This window comes from Manis pentadactyla, chromosome 16, assembly GCF_030020395.1.
Source record: "Manis pentadactyla isolate mManPen7 chromosome 16, mManPen7.hap1, whole genome shotgun sequence".
Taxonomy (NCBI): Eukaryota; Metazoa; Chordata; class Mammalia; order Pholidota; family Manidae; genus Manis; species Manis pentadactyla.
Window position 1 is genome coordinate 35,691,288 of NC_080034.1, and position 27,105 is coordinate 35,718,392.

At 44.5% G+C, this 27,105-nt stretch overlaps 1 protein-coding gene and 1 pseudogene across 4 annotated transcripts in view; both read right to left on the minus strand.

Moving 5' to 3' along the window:
* TBC1D22B (TBC1 domain family member 22B) overlaps positions 1–27,105 on the minus strand; it is an 84,514-nt gene that overhangs the window by 12,000 nt on the left and 45,409 nt on the right. For 2 of the 4 annotated variants that reach the window (XM_036916152.2, XM_036916154.2), the window contains exons 9-12: positions 16,067–16,173; positions 15,516–15,591; positions 13,093–13,271; positions 12,761–12,856 (exon numbers count right to left, since the gene is read on the minus strand). In XM_036916152.2, the coding sequence (XP_036772047.2) occupies positions 12,761–12,856; positions 13,093–13,271; positions 15,516–15,591; positions 16,067–16,173 (458 nt within the window). The remainder of the gene's footprint in view (positions 1–12,760; positions 12,857–13,092; positions 13,272–15,515; positions 15,592–16,066; positions 16,174–27,105) is intronic. The other 2 variants (XM_036916153.2, XM_036916155.2) reach the window with 1 other exon arrangement.
* On the minus strand, positions 3,829–11,785 carry LOC118927799 (cytosolic iron-sulfur assembly component 2B-like; annotated as a pseudogene).

The following is a 27,105-nucleotide window of genomic DNA, read 5'->3' on the forward strand; positions in this document are numbered from 1 at the left end:
AACAATAAGGCTTCTCTCTCACTTACCAACCTAACATTTCCCTGTATGGCCCCGGAAGATGACTGGTTAGCCAGAGACGGGTAAGATTCCTCAAGGGAGGAACAACCTAAGACAGGCACAGTCGCAGGGGGGCCATCAGGTGAGAAATTGGGGATCAACAGAGGTGAGGCTTAGAACCTCACCCCCCCTGTTCTGAGAGAAATCTTCTGCATATGTGGATGTTTTATTGCCCTTGTCTAGCTTGGATTAACACATAGTCTACAGGCACACACCTGATCATCTACATTTGCTCTCTTACAACACTAAACTATGTTTTCTACCTTTATGTTGTATCTACCTACCACTTCAGCATCTTATTAAAAATAATAAAGAGAGAAATGTGGTATCCACATATAAATCAAGTATAAAAATCAAATGTGTATTCATATTTGAACTGACTGTTTATAGTTCATAATGCATGAGCAAAACCAAAAGTTTCTGTGATGACTGCCCTTGTACTGTTCACCATGTAACTTATTCACTATGTAAGAATTTGTTCTCCATGTAAGAACTTGTTCGTTATGCTTCAGAAGATTGGAGACTGACGAAAATTAGGCTTGGGGTGGATTAATGATTGTGCATTGAGCATTGACTCCCCTATACAGAATTTTATTGTTGTTAACAACCATTTGATCAATAAATATGAGAGATGCCCTAACAACAACAACCAAGAAAAAGTACACACTTCCAATTGTAAAATAAATAAGCAACCGGGATGTAATGTATAGCATAAGGAATATAGTCAAAATATTGTAACAACTTGGTATGGTGATAGCTGGTACTTAGAATTATCATGTATATAAATGTTGAATCACTGTGTTGTACACCTGAAACTAATGTAATGTAATACTGTGTGTCAACTACCCTTCAATAAAAAATAATTATCTAAAAAAAAAATAAAATAAAATAAAAAAATAAACTATAGTTACTTTTCCATTCACGCCTGCTTCTGTATATGCACCCTAGATAAGTAAACGTCCTTTACTCTTGTAGCTTGCCTTTCTCTTGATCCACAGCCAACAATTACTCTACTTTCCGTCAGAGGCCAGTTTAACACCTACCTACCCATCTTAACACTAATATTAAATTTTTAAACTTAATTTATTCATTGCAATATATTTTTTTTGTAAAAATTGCTTTTGCCAACATAGAATTTCATTCTCATTTTCAATCAGCTTGCTGGGTGAGGTCAAATCACTATCCTATTTCTTAAGGACACTTCGTTGCCTCAGAACCAGCACTGGCCTTCCATGGAAGGGGAGCTGAAGGAATGATACTTGCTTATCTTCATCTAGAACATAAGATTCTGGGGCCCTTGAGCTTCAGTGAAACTCTTAGGACTTCAGATGATTGTCCCACCTGTCATCACAGCCAGTTCTTCCAACCAGGCTCCAAAAGCTGAACTGACTGAAGAAAATCTTAGAAGTACACAGACCCAAGCCTCGTCCCTGAGATTTTGGGTTCTAAAGACCTGGGAAGGGACCCAGCAATTACACCCTTCACAAACCTCTCCATATTTCCAATGGGCAATCAGGTATGGGGTTATGCTAGAGGGATTAAAAAGCTCTTAAGGGAGTAAAAGCATAGTTGGGATGCAAGCCTAATAGTGAGATTCCGAGGAAGGAAACTCCAGATGCCACAGTGATCTTTTATTAAATAAATGTATCTAAAACTGTAAAATGGAATACTCTGCTGTCAATTCATTAATCTTTTCACAATTTTTATATAAGCAGGTACTCACATAATGTGTAAAAAATACAAAACTGGGAGAAATGATACAGAGCTATAGTTTTTGACATTATAGAAAGTCCACTATATCTTGTAAAGTGATAAAGGGATTCAAAACAAAGTATACCAAATGGCTCTATTAATGGCTATTACATACATTATATGTTTATTTGTGTAGATTTGTATGGTGATATATCTGGAAGGAGATATATCACCTTTGTGTGGTAAGATTTCAGGTACCTGATTTTTTTTTTCTTTTTTCTTACTGGTATTCCTAATTTTTCTATATAGGTTACAGACACTTGCATAATCGCATATACAACAAAGAACTGATCTCTCTAAAAGAGAATATTCTTTTCTGGTATAGAATCTACCTGTAACTTCCAATTCTTCAGACCTTGCTAGAAACCTCCCTAAAGCCTTGAAATAACTCCACCCCTGGCCCAGTTAACCTCCCCATTTTCCCCCCAGGATAGTGAGGGCCAGCTGTGAGGAACCGTCCTGCTACCTGGTGGCTATGCTTGGGAACTGCACCCCTCCCATCACAGTCCTGTAAACAATGGGAAGCCCTGCCCAAAACACTTAGAAATTTGGGATAAAAATAAAGTAGAAGCCAAATAATTATGGCTGGGGGAAGAAGGTGTTAATCACAAATCAGGCCCTTTTATCTAGGGGTACATTAGAGACTCTTCTGGGGAGGAAACAACTGAAGATTTGTTACAAAACCAGCTCATGGGAGTACTAAGCATGACATGCAGTCAGATGAAACACTACAGCTGTGAGGGGAACACAGCTTGGGAGGCATGCAGCAGAGAGCGGTTCCAAATAAATGGAAAGGGGGCAATAGCTTTCACAAAAGAAAAGCTGGGAAGAGCTGAAACAGCTGAAACAGCAAAAACAGGCCTAGCCCAGGAACTTGCTGAAAACCCACAGACCCCAAAGGAAATGGCATATGGCAGAAAAGGAACCTGAGTTATGGGGTTGGGGTTGGGGGTAAGGGAGTGGGGAAGAGGGAGAGACAATAAGTAGATAAGGGGGCACGGGAGAAGAAGAGATAGCAGATAGTCACCGAAGAGAACTTGATAAGGAGAAGGCGCCAGGAAACCCATTACAAAATGTCCAATAGATGGAAGAGTAAGAGGGAGATCAAGGATAATAATCATTATAATAGTGGTTATTTTTTGAGTACTCAGTACCAGATGGGGCTCTAAATGCTTTACCCATACTCTGTATTAACTCACTTAATCTTCCCATCAATTCTGTGAGATCCACACTAGTACCTCCACTTTATACATGAGGAAACTGAGGCACAGAAATTAAGGAACTGGCCCAGGGTCACAGATCAGTGCTGAACTGGGATTTGAACCCTGGCAATGTGGCTCCAGAGCTTGTGTGCATAACCACTGTACTACATACTGCCTGCACTGGAGTGAGAAGAGAAGTGGGGCATAACAGAACAAAAAGAAAAGAAGCTATAAAAAAGGCTGTTTGGCACTATTTACAATAGTCAACTAGTGGAAGCAACTTAAGTGTCCATCAGTAGATGAATGGATAAAGAAGATGTGGTACATATACACAATGGAATACTATTCAGCCATAAGAAGATAACAAACCCTACCATTTGCAACAACATGGATGGAGCTAGAGGGTATTATGCTCAGTGAAAAAAGCCAGGCGGAGAAAGACAAGTACCAAATGATTTCACTCATCTGTGGAGCATAAGAACAAAGCAAACTGAAGGAACAAAACAGCAGAAGACTCACAGACTCCAAGAAGGATCTAGTGGTTACCAAAGGGAAGGGGTGAGGAGGGCAGGTGGGGAGGGAGGGAGAAGGGGATTAGGGGGCATAATAATTCACACACAATATGTAGGGGGATCACAGGGAAGGCACTGTAGCACAGAGAAGACAAGTAGTGACTCTATAGCATCTTATTATGCTGATGGACAGTGACTTCAATGGGGGGGGCTTGATAATATGGGTGAATGTAGTCACCACAATGTTGCTCATGTGAAACCTTCATAAGATTGTGTATCAGTGATACCTTACTAAAAAAACAAAACAAAGCAAAACAAAAAGAGGCTGTTTGAAGGAAATCTAGAAGAGCTGATTACTATTACTCAGTGATAATAGCCAAGCACAACCAATGATAGGATTTGTAATAATTAACAGCAAAAGAACTTAAAGGCCACATAAACTATAAACTATTAAATAAGACACCATGTCCAGACTCACTTAGCATTATAGGAACATTCTTTGCAAATGTAAAGTGTATTCAGGCATGTAAAAATACTTTCTTAGTCAAATAAATACTTTAAAACAAATCCCTCCTGTTTTGAGAATCAGTGAGGTAGCAAAACAATTCCCCTGGTCTCAATACATTTCCAAACTGATGTCCTTGTATATAAACTTTCTGAGAGTCAAACTTACTCATCTGTTCCCCCCTGTTGAAGTACCTCGGCCACTTGACAAGTTTCCCTCAGAGACGGCAGTGTTAAGTTGCCCTCACTGGCTGGTTTTCTCTTTCCTGTTTAGGAATCCTGCCCTTTCTCACACCAGCTTGCTTTGGGTGGAAGATCTTCAGTTCCCAGGGTTCCCTCTGAACCCTTCTCCTGGGCAGGATTCAAACTGGCAGCTTACCTGATGTCTATAAAGGCAGGGCCCACGTTTGTGCAGTGCCCCACAGTCCCACCCGTAAGTTCCTACAGAAATGGTGGGCAGATGCCATCTGGTTCAAGGGATTTATTGCAATTCATTTGTTATTTAGGCCTGGAATATCCCACGGGCTTAGCACTATTTCATTTAATAACTCTGACCTATCTCCTACAATAGACGCTTTCAGAGTGGGAATCTCTCCAAGGTTTTCTTCCACACAATGAAAGCAGAGGATTTTGAGGCCAGCTCACACTGGTTTAGAGTCATCAGCTAGCTCCACTGACTCCCCTGCCAGTTCCCTTTTTATTGATTTAAAGGAACTTTGATTATTAGTGCTTGCAGTCCCCTGCATGGTGCTTCCTGAAATCAGTTCTGGGCTATCTGAGGCCTTACTGGCAGCAGCCCGGATTTTTGTGGGGTCCCTTGCCCTTCTGGGCTCTCACAGATGCTGCTTTTCTGGAGATGACTTTTTAGGCCGGGGGGGAAGTGAGCAGGCATTTACTTAGGTGTCTTCTCTCTGACTCAGGCATGCATACTTTCCCTAGATACATTATTTATAGTTGAACAGTTTACAGGCTTCCTATGGACTACTGTATTCTATGCAATTTTTTTTTAATATAAATTAAAGGTTTAATGCAAAACATTAGTTTCTCATTGTCAGTGATTTAAGAATACATGGCTGTGTGTTCTGCCTGGGTGGGGCTGGGGACTAAAAGCCAGGCTCAGGAGAGGACCAACAGGCACTAGTTTACAGCCTCCAGGAGACGGGTGTTCTCCAGGGCAGCCGCCACCTGCTCATCTGCATGACACTGGTACACTGTACGTTCCAAGGTGTGGGTCCCTGGTGAAATGTGTACAACCATCCTGCAACACGGAAGGGATCACAGAAGTTTGACCTTGATGGACAGGTGAATAAGGGTCGTCATGCTACAGTGTGGAATGGTGGGTGTGAAGGCTATGGCCACTGTGGACTCGAGTTGCTCACCTGAATCCAGACTTTTGCTACTACATTCAATTCTTCTGGCCTAGGTCGATGCTCCAGGTCACCAATGGAGCAAATCAGATGGTCTTGCACATGCCAACACTACTGGAACCTACTTGTCCTCTTTGCCTCTGGTCACCAGCTGCTCCTGAGAGTGCTCACAGATGAAGGGGTCAGCACTTGGCAGGAGGCTGCCCCCCAACTGCTGCTGCCATCACTAGGGAGCTTGTACAAATTTTCTGTACGTTGTTTTTCTGAGTGCCCACAATTTGGCATAGCTCATGCTCTTGTAAATGCACTGAATTTGATCTTTGGAGGTGTTTCTCTTCCTCCTCCCAGCAACCCCTCTGATTTTGATTGTGATTGTGTGGTGGTGCGCTGACCCACAGAATGCCTGCTACACATTCCCTCACTCACAGAACCCACTCAGTGATTCCCTGTGCTTCTGGATTTGACATTAACCTGCTTAAGAAGGTCTCCCCCAAAGTCTGACACCCACAGTCTGCCTCAATATTCCTGGCACTGGGTGTCAGGAATAAAAACATGTTTTCCAGTGACCTAATTCTGTGGCTCTCCCACTCTCATTTAACACTTCAGGTTTAGCCTTGGCCAGAGGACAGAAAAGTCCCCTCTCATTGCTGTGATTTTGTTATTTCACAATGAAGTATACAACCCTGCCACTCCCTCGTTGACTCTGCTGGCTTTCTGGGGTGGGACCAAGCCATCCCTCCTCAGTCCATCCTCAAAGAGCCAGCAGTGCAAGTCAAGGCCTAGATACAACTGGGACAGGCTTCAGGGCTGGGACTGTTGCTACGACAAGGAAAGGGGATCAAATTTCCCTCTGACTTAGAATTACGGCCAATCTCCTTCCCATGGACCTCTCCAAAGTCAGTCTGTGTAATATTCCTGGCTAATCCTGTGATGCTGTAACCACACTGCCTTCTCTCTGCCTCTTCCCTCCCCCAACACCTCAACCTCTCACCCCTGGAGGGCCTCTGGCTGATCAGCTGCAGATCTCTGCATGGCTGCACTGTCCTGTCCTCTACCTTGCCATCAGGGAGACACCACCTAGCAAAGTGTGGGCCAAGGGCAGATGCCACAAAGGGCTTGCTCTTGGTGCAGCCTCACATCCGAGTGGGGAAAGCAGGCCTCTCAGCTCTCACATGCTCAGCCTAGTTTCCGGAATAGTCCCCTTGGCTTTCCTTCTCCTTCTAAGACCTGTAGTGGAAACAAAAGACATTGCCAGGCCTCCTTGGGCAGCTACAGCCCTCTGCAGGCTCACAGCTGGGGGAAAGACATGGAGGACCTGCTGGTTATGAATTAGGGTGCTCATGTCCAAGCAGACATCCCTCTATCTGACCACCACTGAAGAGTCCCTTCAGCCAAGGGGGCTTCTACCATCACTGCTCATGCCCTCAACACACTCAATGCCACGCCGTCTCTTGCATAGCCACCACCACTGAATGGTCTATGAGTTGGCAACCCTGAATTCTTAGTGGTCACCCTTTTCCCTTCCAGGACCCAGGATGCGAATGACATTAGATCCTTACTTAAGACCAAGATTCCCACATGAAAAAGGAAGCATTTATCCATTTTGATTTGGGTAGTAGGTAGATTTTTGTGTCGTTGCATTTTCCTTCACCATTTACTTTCTTCCTCCTAGCTTTTCAAAGATAGCCTCATGCAGACTGAATCTTGTGCCCTTCTTCTACTATGTTCTCTCCTGTCAGTTTTTAACTTTTTAAATGAGGCCTGACTTGTATACAGGAACAACACAAATCTTAAGTGCACAGCTGATGTCTTTTTACATATGTGACCACAACCCAGACCACTTCCTGTGCCCCAGGAGATTCATGTACCTCCCCAGTCAACCCCCACTGCAACCACCGACCTCACCTAAACCATCAGGGAGTTTTGCCTGTTCTTGAACTTCACGTTAATGCTTTCCTATAATCTTACTTCCAAAGTTATCATGATACCGTTATATGTTTTTTAGTGGCAAAAAACTGGCCTACCCAGGGCACCTTGGAGAGATGGTTGATTCTAAGGCTGGGACAAAGAAAATACAAGATAAGACGGGATCATCTTGTGGTACAAGAAAGTAAGGAAGTGCTTAAACAATGATGGTGCCAAAGGACACAGAAGCCAGCTTTGCAGAGCACCCGAGAGCCAGAGCTGGAACAATTTAAATAACAAATTTCATGATGACAGTATCAGATAACCCATAAAATAACTACCCATGAATCTATATTGATACAAGTAAATTACTGGAATAAATAAATGGGAGAGAAAGGACAGCTCTCCCTTAGAGTAGAATGCCAATTAATAAAAAGAGGAGGAATGATGAAAAGAGAAAATCACCATAAGCCAAACATCACAGTAAAGAGTGTTACAGTCAAGACCCATTAATGGCTGTTAAAATTAGTGGGTGAAAGAATGCAGAGAAACAGCATAATTACATAATCTCAAAGTGTCTCCCCAGAAAATACGTATTAATTACCAAGGGGAAGACAGTAACTGTGCACTGGAGAAACCTGGCAGAGTCCCCTAAGGTATTTGAGTAAAGAGACACGCCAGCACCACACCCTTCTGATAAGATGCCCCAGGGGGGGCATGTCATCTCTGCAGCTTCTTCCCAAAAAGGCATCACCCTCAATGTCATCATGTAAAAGCATCAAGCAATCCCAAACTAAGGGACATTCTATAAAATAACTAATCAGTACTCTTTAAAAGTTGTGAAATTTTTCTTTGTCATGGAAGACAAAGCCAGAATAAGGAACTGTCCTAGATTAGGACCCTGAATTGGATCCTAGCCCAGAAAAAAGAACATTATGGAAAAACTTGTACAATTCAAATAAAGCCTACAGATTAATAGTATTTTATCAACTCAAATTTCCTGGCTGGTTCATAATAACATGGTGTGTAAGATGTAAATAGCAAGTGGATATGGGTAGGGTATATGGGAGCCCTACTATTTTTGCATTTTTGTAGGAGTAAAATTATTTTAAAGTAAGAAATGAGAGAGAGCGGGACAGTGAGTGGGACAGTGTTTTTTTGAAAACCTGGCTTGAGTGAACCCCTCCTCCAGGCCCACTCAGCTCTTAATGCAAAGTGGCCCTGAAGCCGGTGGCTCCTGGTGCCTGGGGCCCAGGCCTGCACTTCTGCCCCAAGCTCCCTCTGCAGCCAGGCGCACTGCTCTTCAGCCCCTTCCTCTCCTGGAGACTGGGGGTGGTTTCGAGCTCCCTGGGAGGGAAAGCATCAAAGGCAGTCAAGAGGTCACAGGTCCTTCTGGCAGTGGAAGGAAACACACCCAGGAGCAAGAAAAGCCAGAGACCAAAGGGAGGACCTTGGAGGACGTTCAGTTGTACAACAACCCATGTTTTTCTGACCATTTATTTTGTGATAAGAAAGCCTGCCAGCAGACCTCATAAGGAGGGCAGAGTGGTGGAGGGCAGAGGGCAGGGGAAATGCGGAGAGGAGCAGAGGAAGCGGATCCCTGACCTGAGCAGCTATGGTGTGAATTCAGCCCCAAAGGCTGGGAAGCGGCTGGCCAGGCCCGGAGGGGGAGCACCAGCCAAGCCCAGAGCGGGGACTCCGGGTCTCCATCACTTACTCCCTGGGTTACCTTGGCCTAGGTTCTTAATTTCACCGTGACCAAGCTTCCCATTTGTCAAGTGGGGGTAGCAGTTATGACCTACCTTATGGGACTGCTGCGAGGATTAAATGAATTAACACAAATAAGCATTTATAATAGTGCCTGGTATGTTAAAAGTGCTAAGAATTAGTTATTATTAGGTTTAACCTTATGAAATTGCCATTATCTGACCATTCTGACCTACACAAACAATTTCATAAAATTCAACCTAACATTATCATCATTATCCTATTATAACAGCTCAGGCTGAGGGCCGGAATTGCCCAGGGCCCCTCTTTCACAAAAAAGCCTTGGCCCAGCCCTGGGAGAGGCACTCTCACTCCAGCAGCCCATGGCCCAGGGGACGGGGCCACTCTGCTCTGACAGCACCCGTGCACAGATGTGCCTCGGATTCCCTTGCTTAAGGGTCTCAGAAAGGACACGTTAATGTGACCCTGTTGTCACGAGTTCTTGGTGCCTGCCCCCTTCCAGGTAGTGACCCCAGATACCTGCTCAGCCAGGAGAGGTGGGGGCCCTTCCTTTTGGGGGATTTTGCTATAGCTGGGGCACTGCCCTTTGGCCCCATGCCCTCTGAACCCTCCGATGCCTCCTCGCCAGCCCGGGCCGTCATTCACCCAGTGTCAGCCTACCATGGTCTCCTCAGGTTAAGTTAAAACCACTTAGAGACTTGGGCTCCCAAAGCTCTGTGTCATGTCACTGCTTCCCAGGCACAGAAGCACACAGCAGGGAGTAATAACATCACTGACAGCAAGCTCGCTGTGTTGAGGCTATATGCCAAGTACACCGTTCTCACTGTTTCACGTGTATTTAATCCTTACACTAGCTCTAGGAGGTAGGTATTCTTATCCCCGTTTTACAGGTAAGAAGGCAGGAGAGAACCAAGTTACCTGCTTAAGGTCGCACACTTAGGGAAGTGACAGAGTTAGGGTTTGACCCCAGGCAGTCCAGCTTCACAAACTGTGGCTGCACCACTGCATTATTCTGCATAGTCCCCAACTGTAGGAGGGGCGCTGCTTCCCCCATAGCCCTCCGCTGTCTCCCCTTACAGCTGGCTCTTCTTCCCTGCTCTTTAAGGGTGACAAATGGCTGGCCTGCTGAAACTGCCACGATTCTAACTTTTATTTCTGCAGCTACTTCAGTTTCTCTGCCGCTTTTAGCTCTAAAACTTCTCTCCCAGGCTGGGCCAGTTTGGTTTTCTGGGATACCTGCATTCCTTTATGGGGCTTCCTTCACAGCCATTTAATTACAGGTGGCCCTGCCGCACTTAGGACCTACGTGCCTTCTTTCCCGGCTTTCCCACCGAGGCCGGGGGCCGGTGTCACAGCGTTTCAGTGCTCTCGGGCTCTTGCTCCACACGCCTGGGCCGTGCCTCTGTCTCCTAACGTGCACTGCCTATCCTAACACAGCCAGGCACATTTTTCCATTTGTTATTCACAGAATTATAGAACTGTAGGGCTGGGAGGAACTTTGCAGATTATCCAGTTTAACTACCCCTTCTATTTTGTCTCCAGGAAGAGGACTAACGGAGGTGGTAACACAGCAGCAGACAAAAAACCTCATTGTTATTCTGTGGGTTACTATGGAAAGACTTCAAATCCATCAGATAATCAAATATGCTGCCCAATAAAGAAGAACGTTTCTATGTCTAACATAGTTTTAAAGTCATAGACTATTGCCCTGTGCTCTGTCGATATTGTAAATTGCTAAAAGCCATTCCAGGAATCATCTCCACCTCCCTAAACTAATCTGGGAAGCACTTTTATCACATATGACAGGGCCCTCTGAGCCTGGCTCATGATAACTAAATTAGACTTCAAGCTCTTGAAATTCTGTTCCACCTCCACCGTATTATCAAAATTGATAGCTTGCCCCAGCACAGGCCACTCCAGCCCCTTGTACGCATTTATCCTAGGACGTCACATATGCTGCTTGTCAGCAGAAGCTGCGGCTCCTCACCAGCTCCCCGCAGCCTGGGCACCATCTCCTCCTCACAGACGCCTGCCCTTACCCTTTTCTTCCAAGAGTCATACTTGGGCAGGGCAGGTCCTATCTTTCCATCTCTCTGCTGAACAGGCTTCTGTTCCTTAACCACCCAACACTAATCACAGAGGGTACTGCTCAGGGATCACACAGAGATGCTGCCACTCTGGAGAACACCTATGTAATTAGCTAGACCTGAGAAAAACACACAGCTTTCTCTGGCTTTTCTCCCTGCTTTTAAAAGAAATACAGGCCCATTTAAAACAAAACAATGAAACCAAGAAAACCCCTCAGTTTAGAAATGTACAAAGCAGAGAAACAAAGGTCCACTCTGCCCTTCAAGATAACAACCACGAACATTGCACAGTGGGCAGTCTCCTTGATCCCCATTTCCTCCTAACCTATGTCCTTCCTCAGTCCCCACCTAGGGCTCCCAGGACGCTGCTCTCACTGGCCGTCCCCTCTGCCTCCTTTGCTCTGACACCGCCTCCCTGGCCTCTCCACGTAGGAGTGTGCCGGGGAGAGGGCCTGGTCCTCTCCTCTCACTTCACTAGGGATCTCCTCCACTGTCCGAAGGCTCCTAACATATATGCCCAGGCCAGACCTCTCTTTGAACTGCAGACACATAAGATTGATTTCCCTCCCCTCCATCTCCATTCGGAGGTCTGAGGTCCAAGAGTGAACTCCTGATCCTCCTCTGTAAATCTGCTCCTCCTGTGGTCTTCTCTCACAGTCGTCCTGACTCATACCTCTCTGTCATACTCTACACCCAATTCATCAAGAAATCCTGCTGGCTCTACCTACAAAACATATCTAAGATCTGGCCACTTGTCACACCTCCACTGCCACCATCCCCGTTCACCGTACCCCTGTCCAGACCTACAGTCTACCTAGAGCTAGAGTGATCCTTTGAAAATGTAAGTCAGACCATGTCCCTCCTCTGCTTAAGGCTCCCATTCCCCTCAGAGTAAAAGTCAAAGTCCTTGCAGTAGCTACAAAGTCCTCCACGATCTAGGTCCCTGTGACTAATGCAGCCTCTCCTCATCCTACTCTTCCCCTAGGCTACCCTGCTCCAAGCCACACTGGTCACCGTCTTGATACCTTTGCACTGGCTGTTCCCTCTGCCTGGATGCTCCTCCCCCAGATGTCCACATGCCTCTCTCCTTCACCTTCCCCAAGCCTTTGCTCAAATGTCACCTTCTCAGTGGGCCTCTGAGTTGACTAGTTCATTTGAAATTGCAACCTGTTCCTTCCCTACTACCTAAGAGTCCCTTTATCCTGCTCTACTTAGAAAAAAAACTTATCTTCTAATATCCTTTTTAATTTACTATGCTTTTGTTTATTGCAAGTCTCTCCCCAACTAGAGTGTAAGCTCTGTGAGAACAGAGATCTCTGTCTGTTTTACTTTCCAACATATCCTATGCCTTCAGGGGCATCTAGCATGGGCAAGATTCTACCAATGCTTGACGATGAAAGAAAGGTCTCTTAGGCCTGTCCAGCCATGCTACAGTCTTTCTAGAGCTAAGACCCTCTTCATACTGAAGCACTCTGGACCCCACTGACTTCCCAACTGGAAGGGCAACCACTTCTGAGCACCGTCTCCTTTCCTCTTCCCAGCCGGCTACCTGCTGTGGCATTTCTATCTGTGCAGCCCACTAATGGGGTAACTCCCGTCCTGATGCTCACTCACCCCCAACCCAGGCTGAGCTCCTGGCCACTCACCTGGAAGTCCTCCTCATCCAAGATCTCTTTCCTCCACTTGATCAAGAAGGCTGCGCACACATAGAGATGGAAGTGGGAGAACCCTTCTGGTTCCGACTGGGAAGAGAAACAACAGTTAGGTCTCCAGTCCGCTCAGTTCCAATCCTTCCACAAGGTGGGAAAGCGGCACAGCAGCCCTTCCCAGCTGGGCAAGCAGAGGCTCTGCCCATGAGGCTAAGGGCGACACAGGAGTCGAAAGGAGGTGGGGGGACCTCCCGAGCAGCTACACTCAGGGCAGGGAGCTGGGTGCCTTGGGCACAGCCTGGCGTGGAGGGGGCAGAGGGTCTCTGTACCTGGTATGTGTCCCAGAGGCGGATGGTGCAGCGAAGGGGAAGTTCCCGCATAAGCAGGTTGTTCATCCAACGGAAGGCGAACTGTAGGTATTCGACCTCGTACCTCCTGAAGTGATTATGCACCTGCTCTGAAACAGGAAGTGCCATTGGCCCCAAGGACAAACCTAGGGGACTGGACTCTGAAAGAGTCCCAGGAGCCAAAAGGGCAGTTTCCATTTCTGTTTACACACCCCCATACCCGCCCGGAGAAGCCCAACACAGAGAGGCCAAACCAGCCTCTGAGTGACCTTGAGGTCTGATTCCAGCATCTCACAGCAACGCTATGGTTAACTCAGTCCCGCACACAGAGCAGGTTAACATCCCAAGTGATGTTCTAGGAAGCTTTCTTCCTTCATGGGGCCTCTCTAGCCATAAAGCAGGAGACGTAATGTTCACTTGGCTGCCTGACCTTATTACTCATCAGAGAAGGAGCCAGAATGGAAAAGAACCATGGGGGTCCCCTTGGCCATCCTCCCACCGGAGAGGACTTTCTCATCAGCATCCCTGACAGATGGTGGCCAGCAGGGACTTAAACATGGCCGGTGAAAACCGTTCACCGACTGCACGCAAGGGCAACCTCTCCCACTGATACATTAAGTGATCCACCAGAAAGTGCTTCGCCGTATTCAACACAAACTACGTCCCTCCTAACTCCCACTCCTAGGAGTTTGTGTGGCATTCTGGAGAAATCCACAACAAACCTGATCCCTGTTCCACATGACCATCCTTCATATAATGCTTAATAGGACGTTTTTTTTATTGCTGTCCTCCTCAGTTTCCTAATCTATAAAACTTGGATATAATCACTCATACCACAGAAGGTTTAGGGGAGGATACAATGAGAAAATAAAAATGCTTTCAAAGCACCTGGCATGTGGTAAATACTTAGTACAACCTTTGAAAGAGTAACTATTAACGATGGTTATTTCTGGGGAGAAGAATTTAAGGAAGGGGAAGATTTTAACTTTTTGTGTCTTTTCTGAATTGCTTCAATTTTTATAATGAAAATTAATTCTATAACTCAAAGAAACAATAAAGACCTATTTTAAAAATCCACTATCTTAAAGTACCATGCCTTTATTTATCAGGTATTTGTGAGGGCAGAAACAAGGATGGGGCTGACAGGGACAGAAACCATGGCCTCTGCCCCCTGGAACCTGACTGACGACAGGCGTGCCAACAGCTTGGTGCCTCTGCCGGTGGCAGCACACACCCTGTACCAGCGCCCAGGCGACACAAGAGAGCCGGATGGGGGCCCACCGTGGGGCTAACAGCGGGGTCAGGGCGGTAAGACAAAAAGGAAAAAACATCCCACATACAATGTGAATAGGAAACAACTGTAAATAAGTAAACAAGCTGGGAGGATTGAAATCCAAAGTCATAAACGGAAGCTGGAGCAAGTGGAACAAATCAGGGAATGTTTCTGTGATGAGAACACCTGGGAAAGGAGAGAGAAAGATATGCAATTTTTGTATGGGAGAGAAAGGCAATGTTTTGGTGAAGCATAAAATCCATGATAGAAAAACCAGGGAATGAGGTTTATTAGTTGTGTAGTAAGTGCTGGAGGCCAAAAGAAGCTTTACAACTTTACTGGTTCTAGAGATCCCGCTTAACAGAACACCTTGCGATTAGGTTCTATGTGATCTTCATGAAACTTAATTCTGACATCTCACCCTGGGCCTCGGTTTCTCCTTCAGTCAACAGCAGGGCTTCCTGAGCTGCCTTTTAATTCTAACATTCCATGATTCCAAGCTACAGCCAAAGAATTACTGTAAGGCTCCTGTTTCTCAAATACCTTCTGTTTCAGGAAGAGCCACGTCTCATTTCCCTGGCCCAGCCAGGTCCCAGGGAGCTATGGAGAGTCCTGCTAGGGAATCAGCCTGCAGCAGGCTAGGAGTCCTGAGTTACATCACCACATGAAGGACAAGGTCAGACTGCAGACTTGATGCTAAAAGCAACAGAGAGCTGCAGGAGGTTTCAGAGCAGATGAGGGATGTGACCAGAATAGTGCTTTAGAAAGATGCACTTGTGTGATAGAAGGTTTGAAAGAGGAAGGAGTATGGAGGAGGCAAGCCCTTCGAGGGGAAGGTTACAGAAATCTAGGCATGGCTGGACCAGAGCTGTGGCTAGGGGAATGGAGAAGAAAAGGTGAATTCAAGGAGAGATGCTGAAGGAGAATTGATAGAAGTTGGTGACAGAAACTAAGGAGAAAAAAGTACTTGAGGTAACAGTAGAGTTCTCACCTCTCCTTGCTGTTGCGCACTGGTAAGGGTTGGAAAGGGTCATGGCTGGCAAGGCAGTGGAGGAGAGGACCCACGAGCATGACTGGCTTGGGTCAGAACCACTGGTGCTATGCTAGAGAATTCCTTTTCCTCTGAACCTACCATCAATCCGGCTGACAAGCTCTTCCAGTGCTTTGACCTTCTTCTGGATCCCTGGTTGTGCAAAGGTGTAGTTATCCTGTAAATGACATAGAACCCAGGATGGCCAAGGATGCCAAACACTCATGCTGCCATCCCTCAAGGTCACTGCAACACATTTAAAAGCACAAGCTGCTTTTCCAAAGCCAGGGCCAGTGTTTTGGGGAACAAAGGAATCTACAGAACAGCAGAGTGTGAGGAAAGCCTAGGAGAGCTCTGCACTGTGGAAGCACACCACACGGCTCCACGTCTGTAGCAGGAAGGAAGGGCATACTCTGAAGACAAAGCCAGGGCAGCATGGAGACTTCCTTTGTCTCCAGGGGACACTAGACCATTGCCTTTTGAAAGATGTAAAGCTAACCGAAGAGGTAAAGTTGGATGAACCAAACAGAGGAGGAACCATGCTGGGTTGGCTGGTGGGGTGGGGGGTGGTCCTGTCTAATGCAAATAAGGAGCTCAAAGGCCTGCAGGATGCCCCCACATGCAGGCATTCCACAAGGGCAGGAGTGGCTCACCTGGATGCCATCCAGCAGCTTGCTCATGCACCAAAAGCTGTCAGCTTCAATGCTTCGCAGCATGTCCTGAGATAAATTGGTCACGTCAAAGTTCTCCACATCCTCTTCTGTAAAACAAAAGGTGAAGAAAGTCCAGAGGTCTTCTCTAAAAAATGGAAAGAGAAAGAAAAAGTCTAGTATCTTCAACGGGGTCCTTAAAGCCAGGGAAGAGCCAGGCTACACTGATGCCAGGATCAAGCCCGGCCCTCTTCCTCCCACTGTCGGGTACGTGAGCATGTCCCAGGAAAGTTCTCATCACAACACTGAGCAGGCCATTTCTCTCGCCAATTCTGCTGGGTCCAACACATTTTTCTCTTCCATTGCATTTGTTCAATAGTTTTAGAAAAAGATACTTCAGAACTCATGTTCAATGAGCTATACTCAGGCCCCTAGAGATTGTCTGGAAAAATTCCTTGATTTCAAGAAATACAGTGAGCTGTTGAGTATGCTCGCATTAACATGTAGTGAGAACAGCTGGGATGGACAGCTCCTATAGTTCATTTTAAAGATAGAATTCCCATATTCCAACGAGGCAGACCAATGGCCTCACCATTCAGAATTGAAGATTAGCATATGAAGGAGGAGAGCCCAAACTTCTGGGAACTTCTAGGATTTAATTTCAACAAGGTAGCCGTTCCTAAGATGGGTTCTGTAAAACATCAATCCTATAGGATACTCAAGAAAAAATGGGTTCCAGAGACAATATGGTTGAGAAATGCTGCATTATAAACTCACCTTGAAGAGCCACATAGATCATAGCATACAAAGGACAGGCGGAGTTATAAGAAACTTTGCATTAAGTAAATCTGGTTAACCTCGCTTAGCCAGCATTTCCCAAGCTTCTTTAGCCCTCTTCAAAGAAGACTACCTACTAGCTTCAGATGGAAACCCCACACTAAGTAACAGGAGAAGCTGTTTAGCTGGTTTGACAGCCAAGGGGGCAGGACATAAGGAGTCATCTACAAACCCGGAGGAAAAGGCCACGCGGTATTTCCCTCCTGCCACAGAGAGGTGGAAGAACCACAAAGGCCTTCCTTGCCCTATAAGACAGGCCACCTCAACCCGCAGACCCCTGCATGCCTGTCAGAGGCCGCACATGAAATGCTCAGGCCCTGCAGTTCTGTGCCAGAGGCAGCCTTTCTCCTTAGGTCCACAAACCCTATTTTGAAAACAACATGTTCACTGAGATTCCTGGTGCTGCAGAGAGACACAGATACCCGACCAAATGTATTCAGAATCCAGCCTTTTCATTTATGAGAATTATTACTAAGACCTACAACTAAACCTCCCTGGGACAACATGTAGCAACTCGCAGATTCTCATCCTATATAAACAGTGTTTTTTAATGGACATCAAGGGCTGTGAGAATGCTTTTGGGGAAAGTGGGGTACTTTATCAGAAAAGCTATGACCCTGGCAGCAACTTGAAAGTTCAGCCATATGGCCAGTTAACACATGTAGAGTGCTAACAATGGCACCTGGCACACAGTGGGCACAATACAGTTTATTTTAGATGAAGTTTATTCAGAATTTGTAGTGACACGAGAAAGCCTGTCACAGTATCACAGGAAAAAAGGTACACAATTATTTATGGTGTACTCCCAACTACTGTACATATAATATTTATGTGTGTTATATAAGCACAGAGGAAAGACAACATATATCACAAGATTTACAGCATTTATTCCCTAAGTGGTAGGGATAAAGATTTTTATTTTCTTTAAGCTTTACTAGACTTTTCAGAATTTCTAGAATAAGCATAATTTCTATAGTCAGGGGGAAAATGTACATTATTTTAGGAAAAAAAGGACTACAATTGACTACTGCCTTTTATCACTAAAAAAGAATAAAGAAGATGTTGTAAAATAACACTAAACTTTCAGAAAATAAGACTTTACATAATATGTAAAGGTCCATTTGAGAAATCACATTAAAAAAAAAAACCCTTCCAAGAAATACCACCTTTCTTTTTTCCCTAACTTAAAACACTTATGATGTAGGGTTTTTTTAGGGTGGCCATATATATACTATTAATTTAGTTAAATGATACTGGGCTTTAGGTCGAGACTGTGTTGCTGGCATGGTTCCCCATTCCAGCTTCAATGGTATGCTGGGACATAGTCTTCTTTTACTTTTTGCTTCATATTATGTTTCCAAGACCCTTCCGTGTTGCTGTACACACTCTAGTTTACTGCTACACATGTATCTCCACTACCTCACATGTCCATTTCCCCAGAGACAGATACCCAGGTGCCTCCAGCCCCCACTACCACAAACTGCCTCAAGGAACTGTTCCCTTTGACCCCATATAAAGCCACCGGTTCTGCCAGACCACTCTGTAGGCCCAGGCATAGCAGTAACAAGGAGAGCACTGTCCCTTCTAGGGAGCGTGGCTACTGATCTAATTGTTGCTCCCAGGCATTTGCTCCCTATTTATGAGAACAGGATTATAAGAAAAATGTGAAACCCACAAGGGAGGCTCAAGACAAAGGCCACTCCCATTCCTCAGTGAGTTTCCCAAACGGACATCCATTTCCAAGGTGGCCATTCTACAATTCCAGAACACTGCGGTGGAAATGTAACTGGGAATGGAAACTACGCGCAGTGGAGTAACCGGGGAGAAAGAGCCTGGGTGCCCAAGGACAATGGGGAACACAGCTGCCATATCAGCCCTGGTGGCCTGTGGCTTTTTTGTCAGACAGAACGCATGCAGTTAAAGAGTACAAGTCCTGGCTCTGTCACTCACTTGCTATGCGGCTGTAGGCCAATGACTTTACCTACTGTGCCTCAATTCCTCATCTGTTAAGGTGGTAACATCCTACCAGTGTCACAGAATATCGTAAGGATTAAATAAGTTCATATGTGACGAGTGCTAACAACAGTGCCTGGCACAAAATAAGCATTAAGTAAATGTCAGCTAGTATTACTGTCACTAAATGAGGAACAAATAAAGTATCTTGTTTAAGCCCTGTTATTTTGGATCGCTGTATTTGCTGCCAAACCTAACCTACCCCCAAACACAGCTTAAAAATAAATCAATTTTTAAAGCTTTCCAGTTCCACCTTTCGGTCTTAAAGAGGAAAATCTAACACATGAGGTCTCAAGTTGGTAAGATGTCACTCAAGCCTTCAGCTGCCAAGGGTGCACAGGGTCAACAGACAAGATGCTGAACCACCTCTGGGAGCCCTGAGTCAGGGGCCGTTGTTTCCCCATGATCTGCCCTTACGCCTGGCCTGCTCATTCATCCTTGGCTTTCACAGACGGTGGGATAGTTTACCAGCAATGCAGAGAGCAAGGGGAGAGTTTAGTTCGACCGTTCTGCCTGCTGGGAGGAAAAAATTCACATATTCAGTCAAAAACTATGAGCTAAGTACACCAGCAAAAAGCAGCAGAGAAAGGGAGGCCCAAATGCTCTCTCAAGGGCTTCATTCAGCATAAACAGTCTGTTCAGAAGGATCATTAAACACCCACTTGAGAAAATTCAGCATACCATTGAAGCTGGAATGGGAAACCATGCCAACAACACAGTCTTGAATGAGGGCAACATCTCTGGTTGTCATTACACAGCACCAGCAGCCAGGACTCAGACTGGAGTGAATGAGATGTTAAGGATATTTTACAGCTATTTTAAGAGGCAAACATCCAAAAGGAGGGAACCCAAAGCTCTTTATAAAAATCAAATTGCCCACTCTGGCCTTGATAAGAACATGCCCATTTATTAGTTGATGAAATGTACTTGAGTGGAGGCTCCAGTTAAGTGTTTATTTTTCAGAGAACTCCAAATCCTGGGCCTAAAATCAGCCTCACGTATGCCTCGGAAACTCCCCAACAGCTTTGGGAAGCACTGGTTTTGCTTAAACTGACAAGAATAACTTGTCTATTCACTGCTCTAGGCATCTCCCAGGACCACCTGTGATCACAGGGCAATTTCTAGATTTTGTGATCTATTGGGTTGGAATGATTCAGCCCTATGGACAGGCAAGAAAGGATTCAAAGGCATCAGGCTGTAGACAGCCTTTCTATTTTCTAAAACTCAGGAAACAAAGCCTCTGATTCCTGTCTTATTTTTAAAAACTGGACTCATAAGAATAGCTTATATTAGTATTTTCTGATCACAAAAGTAAATTGACTGAGAAAAGGGCAAAATAAATTTTTTGGCCACAATCTAAAGAACCTCATAAAATAGGAACTTAAATATTTTATTCAGAAAACATAGTTTTAAGTGTCAAGGGGTTCATCTGATCACTGCAGGTAATAATGCTACAGCGGTTCAAGGGCTCTATAAATGCATTATGGGGTGTTATTCATCTGGCATTTTCAGGCCAGTGTCTGATGGAGCAGCCAGGACAAGGACACCACTGCAGGCCTTAGTGTGGGGAGGGCACGGGGCTAATCCTGGGAATGTCAGCCACTGACAGAGAGAGAGTAAGGAGAGCTGGCCTCTTCCAGGGAGAAGATCAGAGGGAAGACTTCTTCTGAGGTTCCTACAGAGCAGAGACCCACGGGGAGGCAGTTCGGTTTCATGAGGACCATGTTCCAGACCGTGAGAGAGGAGACATGCTGTTTTAAAGATGCACAGAAGCTGCTGACCATGACCTTCCTGACACTCCACCTGTCAATCAAGGTAGTGACCAAAAGGCAGATATTAACTCAGAGTGATACATGACTTCTGACTGTACACTACTCAGTGTGAGGTAGCCTAGATGTACACATGACAGGATACCCTTGTTGAAATTGATTTTAAAAACAAACAAACCATCACATTTTTTTCTATTTTCCTCAGGTTCCTGTACTACTTTAACGTTTATTTGGCAAACATGAGTGGCTCACTGCTGGTTAACCTGGCTGCTTGATACTGGCTGCAGGACCCCAGATTACATAGGCCCAAACTACATGAGTATTCAGGTTATGGGGGCGAGGGAAAGGCCAGGTCTAGCACACATAACCTTCAAGGGCCTGCCCAAAGACCACCCAGAGGCAGGTAGCACATCACCAAGGCACTGCAGATGTGAACAGGTTCTAGGGAATCCAGAGCTCCCAGGGCCACTGTCAGCTGCCCAGAAACTCTGCATCCAGGCTCAAACATCTTGACTATGCTGGCTGTCTCAAGTTCTCCTCTGCTACAATTTCTCACTTATTCTTGGGTCAGATGAGAGACAGTGAGCAGGTGAGCACACCTGCTACTCACTGCCAGGGAGGAAGCAGGCTAGGACTTAGAGCCCCGGAGGGGACCAGCCACAACTTGCCTCCTACACAATAGGGAATCCAGCACTGGACATCCTGCCACATGTACACAGTGCTGTCAAGGGTCAGATGAAAGCGGCTGAGCTCAGCACTCTGGCTGGGCTGTCTCCACATGTATGTCTATTGCTGGGAAGAGCCGCAAATATTACAATATTACTCAACTGCCTATCGCCTATGAGGCTGCTTCATCTATGAAGATGGGTGCAGGAGGCATCTTGAGGAAAGGGTTAGAGTCCCAAACAGGGTGAGTGCTAATCGATTTCCTCCAAACCAATAGCATTAAAATGGAAAATGGAATATCTGTACTATACAATTCAATTTATATAAAGTTTAAAAACAGGCAAAACTAATAATGGTTAGAAGTCAGCAGTTACCCTGATGGGCGTAGGGAATGGAAGGACTAGAAGGGAACATAGGGGACTTCTGCAGTGCTGGAAATGTTCCATGTCTTCATATGGGTGCTGAGTACGCAGGAGAAATTTATCGAGCTGTGCATGTATGATATATGTGCTTCTAAAAATGTGTTATACTTCAGTGACTGTATAGCATCTTGCTACACTGATAGACAGTGATTGCAATGGGTGGGGGTGGGGGGAACTTGATAACATGGGCGAATGTTGAAACCACAATGCTGTTCATGTGAAATCTTCATAAGATTGTATGTCAATGATACCTTAGTTTAAAAAAATGTCCATTATACTTCAATGTAAAGTTTATATTTTAAGGAGCAAAATGGAATGCCCTCTTAAGAAAATGAAAACCCACCATTACTATGGAGGTTTGTCCAGTTTCATCTTTGGCCTCCACACCTCGCCAGATACAGAATGACAGGACCCACAGGGCAGCTATCCCGTGCAGAGTTGGATATGAGATGGAGAATGAAGCCTCCCAGGAACTGAAAGCGTGGAGCCAGAGGATAATCCGCAGCAGCCCAGAAACAAGACATGGCGACAGGGTCATGATACCTGGGCATGTGGGGAGTTACTAACAACTCCTTTTCTATGAAAACTTGAGTGTTAACTATCAAAAATGAACTGCATGCCTAGCCCCCTCACCTCAGGACTTGGCTCCAAGGTCCTCTTTTAAGGGTGACCCTGGCTCACTACCCTGTTTGAAACCTGCTCCTGTTCCCACTCTCACCAACAGAGCACATCTCTGTCCTTCTTTCCTGCTTCATTTTTCTCCATAGCACTTATCACAAGCCAACAAACACATTACCTATTTTTCTATTTGTCTCTTTCTGCTCATCAGAATTTAAGCTCTATGAAGGGATCTCTTTTTACATATAATTTGTATGCATTAGACTACACACAAGCACACAGTTCTGTTTTGAAACATGTATACATCTGTGTAAAAAAATGCCCCAGGCCAAACAGACAACATTTCCATCACCCCAGAAGAGCTCCTCATGCCTCTTCCTAATTTTCCACCAGAATCAATGATTATTCTGATTTCTAGCACCACTGGATTATTTTTAAACTCCATTTAAATGGAATCATACAAGGTATGCTTTTTTTAGTATCTGGCTTCTTTTGTTCAACAAAACAGTTTTTGAGATGGTTTCTTCCACGTTGTTGTGTTTACCAATAATTTGTTCCTTTTTATTGCTCAAATAAAAATATCCTTTTTCTTTTTATTCATATCCCATCGTATGAATATTCATTTTCCTGTCAATGGATAGTTGGGTCATTTCCAGTTTTTGTCTATATGAATAAATTTGCTATAAATATTTTTATAGAATCTTTTGGGGATGGTAAGCTTTCATTTTCCTTGCATAAATACCTAGAAGTAAAAGGCAGGGATTTATGTTTACCCTGTGTACGGTCAGATCCCCAGTGCCTAGAGCAGTGCCTGGAGCACTATAGGTGCTCAATAAATACTTGCTGACTGAGTGGTGGTAGTACTCCATCTCCATCCCTTAGAACAGAATGAACTTTTTGCTGACTCGGCACAGTTCCAAAATACTGTAGTTCACTGCCCTCCAGTGGCCAAGCCCAGCAAAGCTATACTAGTTCCTGAATATTTTGGAAAGTTATCAAGACATTTTCATTCTCCCATTCATTTAGACATGTATGGAATGCCTATTCTGGAATGAAAATGAAGATACTGGGAATATAAAGATGAATATGGTAGCCTCTGATCTCAAGGAATCATAAAGTCTGGTGGCAGAGGGCTGGAAGGCAACACAGACAATAACTGGTGTGATAAAGTGCTACAAAAGAAATCTACAGGGTCATGGAAAGAGTATTATTGAGGTGGTAGGGGTGGGAGTAGGAGGCTGCCAGGACAGGCTTCCTTTTGTAAAGGATGTGCAAGAATCAGCCCAGGGGATAAAGAGATGGAGCAGGATGAGGCTTTAGGTTCAAACTGTCAATTTGGGATTGTTGAGTCCAGGGATGAGGCCGGGAGCAGGTCACACAGGGCCTTGCACAACAAGCTAGACAACCTGGACATTTAGCCTGTAGGTGATGGGATCTACTGAAGGGTTTCAGGCAGAGGACCTGCATGGGCAAGTCTGTGTTTGAATGTTGCAGAAGACGGGTTTAAAGGGGATCAGACCAGAGGTGGGAAACACAATTGGCCACTTCAGCAATCCAGGCCTGGCTGAGGACAGTCATAAGAATGGAGAGGGAAGCAGATTCAAGGAAGATTTAGGATACAAAATCATCAGTTTTGTAACTGACTAAATATAAAGGAGTGAGAAAAAAAATCATACACAATTCTTGGCATTTCTGACTTAAGAGACAGAAAATGTTGCTAACTGAGATAAAAGGGTGGCTGGGTGGAAGGAGTTAGTAAAACACTGAGGACCTGGGGGTAGCAAAGGTTGTGGGTTGTCCACAAATAACTGCTCCCCCTTCCTTCTTGGTGAAGGGGCCTTTAAGGTACTGGCCACCTGGGATATAGATGGTTTCCAGCCTCACTTATAGCTACATATGGCCTTAATACTAAGTCTAGACATAAGAGATTTAAACCCAAGCATGATATACAGCTTTGGGAAGTGTCCTTAAATGGAAGGAGTATGCTTTTTTTTCTTTCCTCTCTTCCATACTTGCTGGAATATAGATGTGATGGTAGGAGCACAAACTGTTATCTTGGATCACAAGAAGGAAATCACATGCTGAGAATGAGACAATGAGAGGAGTCTGATCCTTGATATCTTAGAGCAGCACATAAGCCCTGGACTACTTACTTCCCGACTTTGAATGTCAGAGAAATAAGCTTTTCTATCTTGCTAAATGTACTATTATGTGGGGTTCCCTGTCACAAGCAGCCAAGCTTATCCTAACTGATCTATGACATCCAAGGGGAAATGTCACTCAGGGAAATGGACTCAAAAATCAGAGGTCTGGGAAAGACCTCCCTTCTGGAGTTCCACTGCCCTCATACTCCCTTTTTTTTTTATCTGGCTGAGTATATTATGTATATATATATGCCAGATCTTCTCTATCTATTCATTTATAGATGGACACATGGGTTTTTGCTCTTTTAAATAATAATGCAATGAACATAGGGGGTACATATATCTTTTTTTTTGGTATCATTAATATACAATTACATGAGCAACATTGTGGTTACTAGACTCCCCCCATTATCAAGTCCCCACCACATACCCCATTACAGTCACTGTCCATCAGTGTAGTAAGATGCTACAGAATCACTACTTGCCTTCTCTGTGCTACACTGCCTTCCCTGTGCCCACCCCCTAAATTATGTGTGCTAATCGTAATGCCCCCTTTTCCCCTTATCCCTCCCTTCCCACCCATCCTCCCCAGTTCCTTTCCCTTTGACTGTTACTCCATTCTTGGATTCTGTGAGTCTGCTGCTGTTCTGTTCCTTCAGTTTTTGCTTTGTTCTTATACTCCACAGATAAGTGAAATCATATGGTATTTGTCTTTCTCTGCCTGGCTTATTTCACTGAGCATAATACCCTCTAGCTCGATCCACGTTGTTACAAATGGTAGGATCTGTTTTCTTCTTATGGCTGAATAATACTCCATTGTGTACATGTAACCACATCTTCTTTATCCATTAATCTACTGATGGAACTTAGGTTGCTTCTATTTCTTGGCTATTGTAAATAGTGCTGCGATAAACATAGGGGTGCATATGTCTTTTTCAAACTGGACTGCTGCATTCTTAGGGTAAATTCCTAGAAGTGGAATTCCTGGGTCAAATCATATTTCTATTTTTAGTTTTTTGAGGAACCTCCATACTGCTTTCCACAATGGTTGAAGTAATTTACATTCCCACCAGCAGTGTAGGAGGGTTCCCCTTTCTCCACATCCTCGCCAATTATTTGTTGTTGTTTGGCTTTTGGATGGTGGCCATCCTAACTGGTGTGAGGTGATACCTCATTGTGGTTTTAATTTGCATTTCTCTGATGATTAGCAATGTGGAGCATCTTTTCATGTGCCTGTTGGCTATCTGAATTTCTTCTTTGGAGAAGTGTCTGTTCAGATCCTCTGCCCATTTATTAATTGGATTATTTGCTTTTTGTTTGTTGAGGTGCATGAGCTCTGTATATTTTGGATGTCAACCCCTTATCAGATATGTCATTTATGAATATATTCTCCCACACTGTAGGATGCCCTTTTGTTCTATTGATGGTGTTCTTTGCTGTACAGAAGCTTTCTAGTTTGATATAGTCCCACTTGTTCATTTTTGCTTTTATTTCCCTTGCCCATTGAGATATGTTCATGAAGAAGTTGTTCATGTTTATATTCTAGAGGGTTTTGCCTATGCTTTCTTCTAAGAGTTTTATGGTTTCATGACTTACATTCAGTACTTTGATCCATTTCAAGTTTACTTTGTGTATGGAGTTGGACAGTAATTCAGTTGCATTCTCTTACATGTAGCTGTCCAGTTTTGCCAACACCATCTGTTGAAGAGGCTATCATTTCCCCACTGTATATCCATGGCTCTTTTATCATATATTAATTGACCATACATGCCTGGGTTAATATCTGGACTCTATTCTGTTCCACTGGTTTATGGGTCTGTTCTTGTGCCAGTACCAAATTGTCTTGATTACTGTGGCTTTGTAGTAGAGCTTCAAGTTAGGAAGCAAGGTCCCCCCTGCCTTATTCTTCCTGTGGCTTTTCGGGGTCTTTTGTGGTTCCATAGGAATTTTAGAACTATTTGTTCCAGTTCATTGAAGAATGCTGTCGGTGTTTTGATAGGGATTGCATTGAATTTGTAGATTGCTTTAGGCAAGATGGTCATTTTGACAATATTAATTCTTCCTACCCAAGAGCATAGGATGAATTTCCATTTATTAGTGTCCTCTTTAATTTCTTTTAGGAGTGTCTTGTAGTTTTCAGGGTATAGGTCTTTCACTTTCTTGGTTAGGTTTATTCCTAGGTATTTTATTCTTTTTGATGCAATTGTGAATGGAATTGTTTTCCTGATTTCTTTCTGCTAGTTCATTCTTAATGTATAGGAGTGCAACAGATTTCTGTGTATTAATTTTGTATCCTGCAACTTTGCTGAATACAGATATTAGTTCTAGTAGTTTTGGAGTGGATTCTTTAGGGTTTTTTATCTACAATATCATGTCATCTACAAATAGCGTCAGTTTGATTTCTTCCTTACCAATCTGGATGCCTTTTATTTCTTTGTGTTGTCTGATTGCCATGGCTAGGACCTCCAGTACTATGTTGAATAAAAGCGGGGAGAGTGAGCATCCTTGTCTTGTTCCCAATCTTAGAGGAAAAGCTTTCAGCTTTTCACTGTTAAGTATGATGTTGGCTGTGG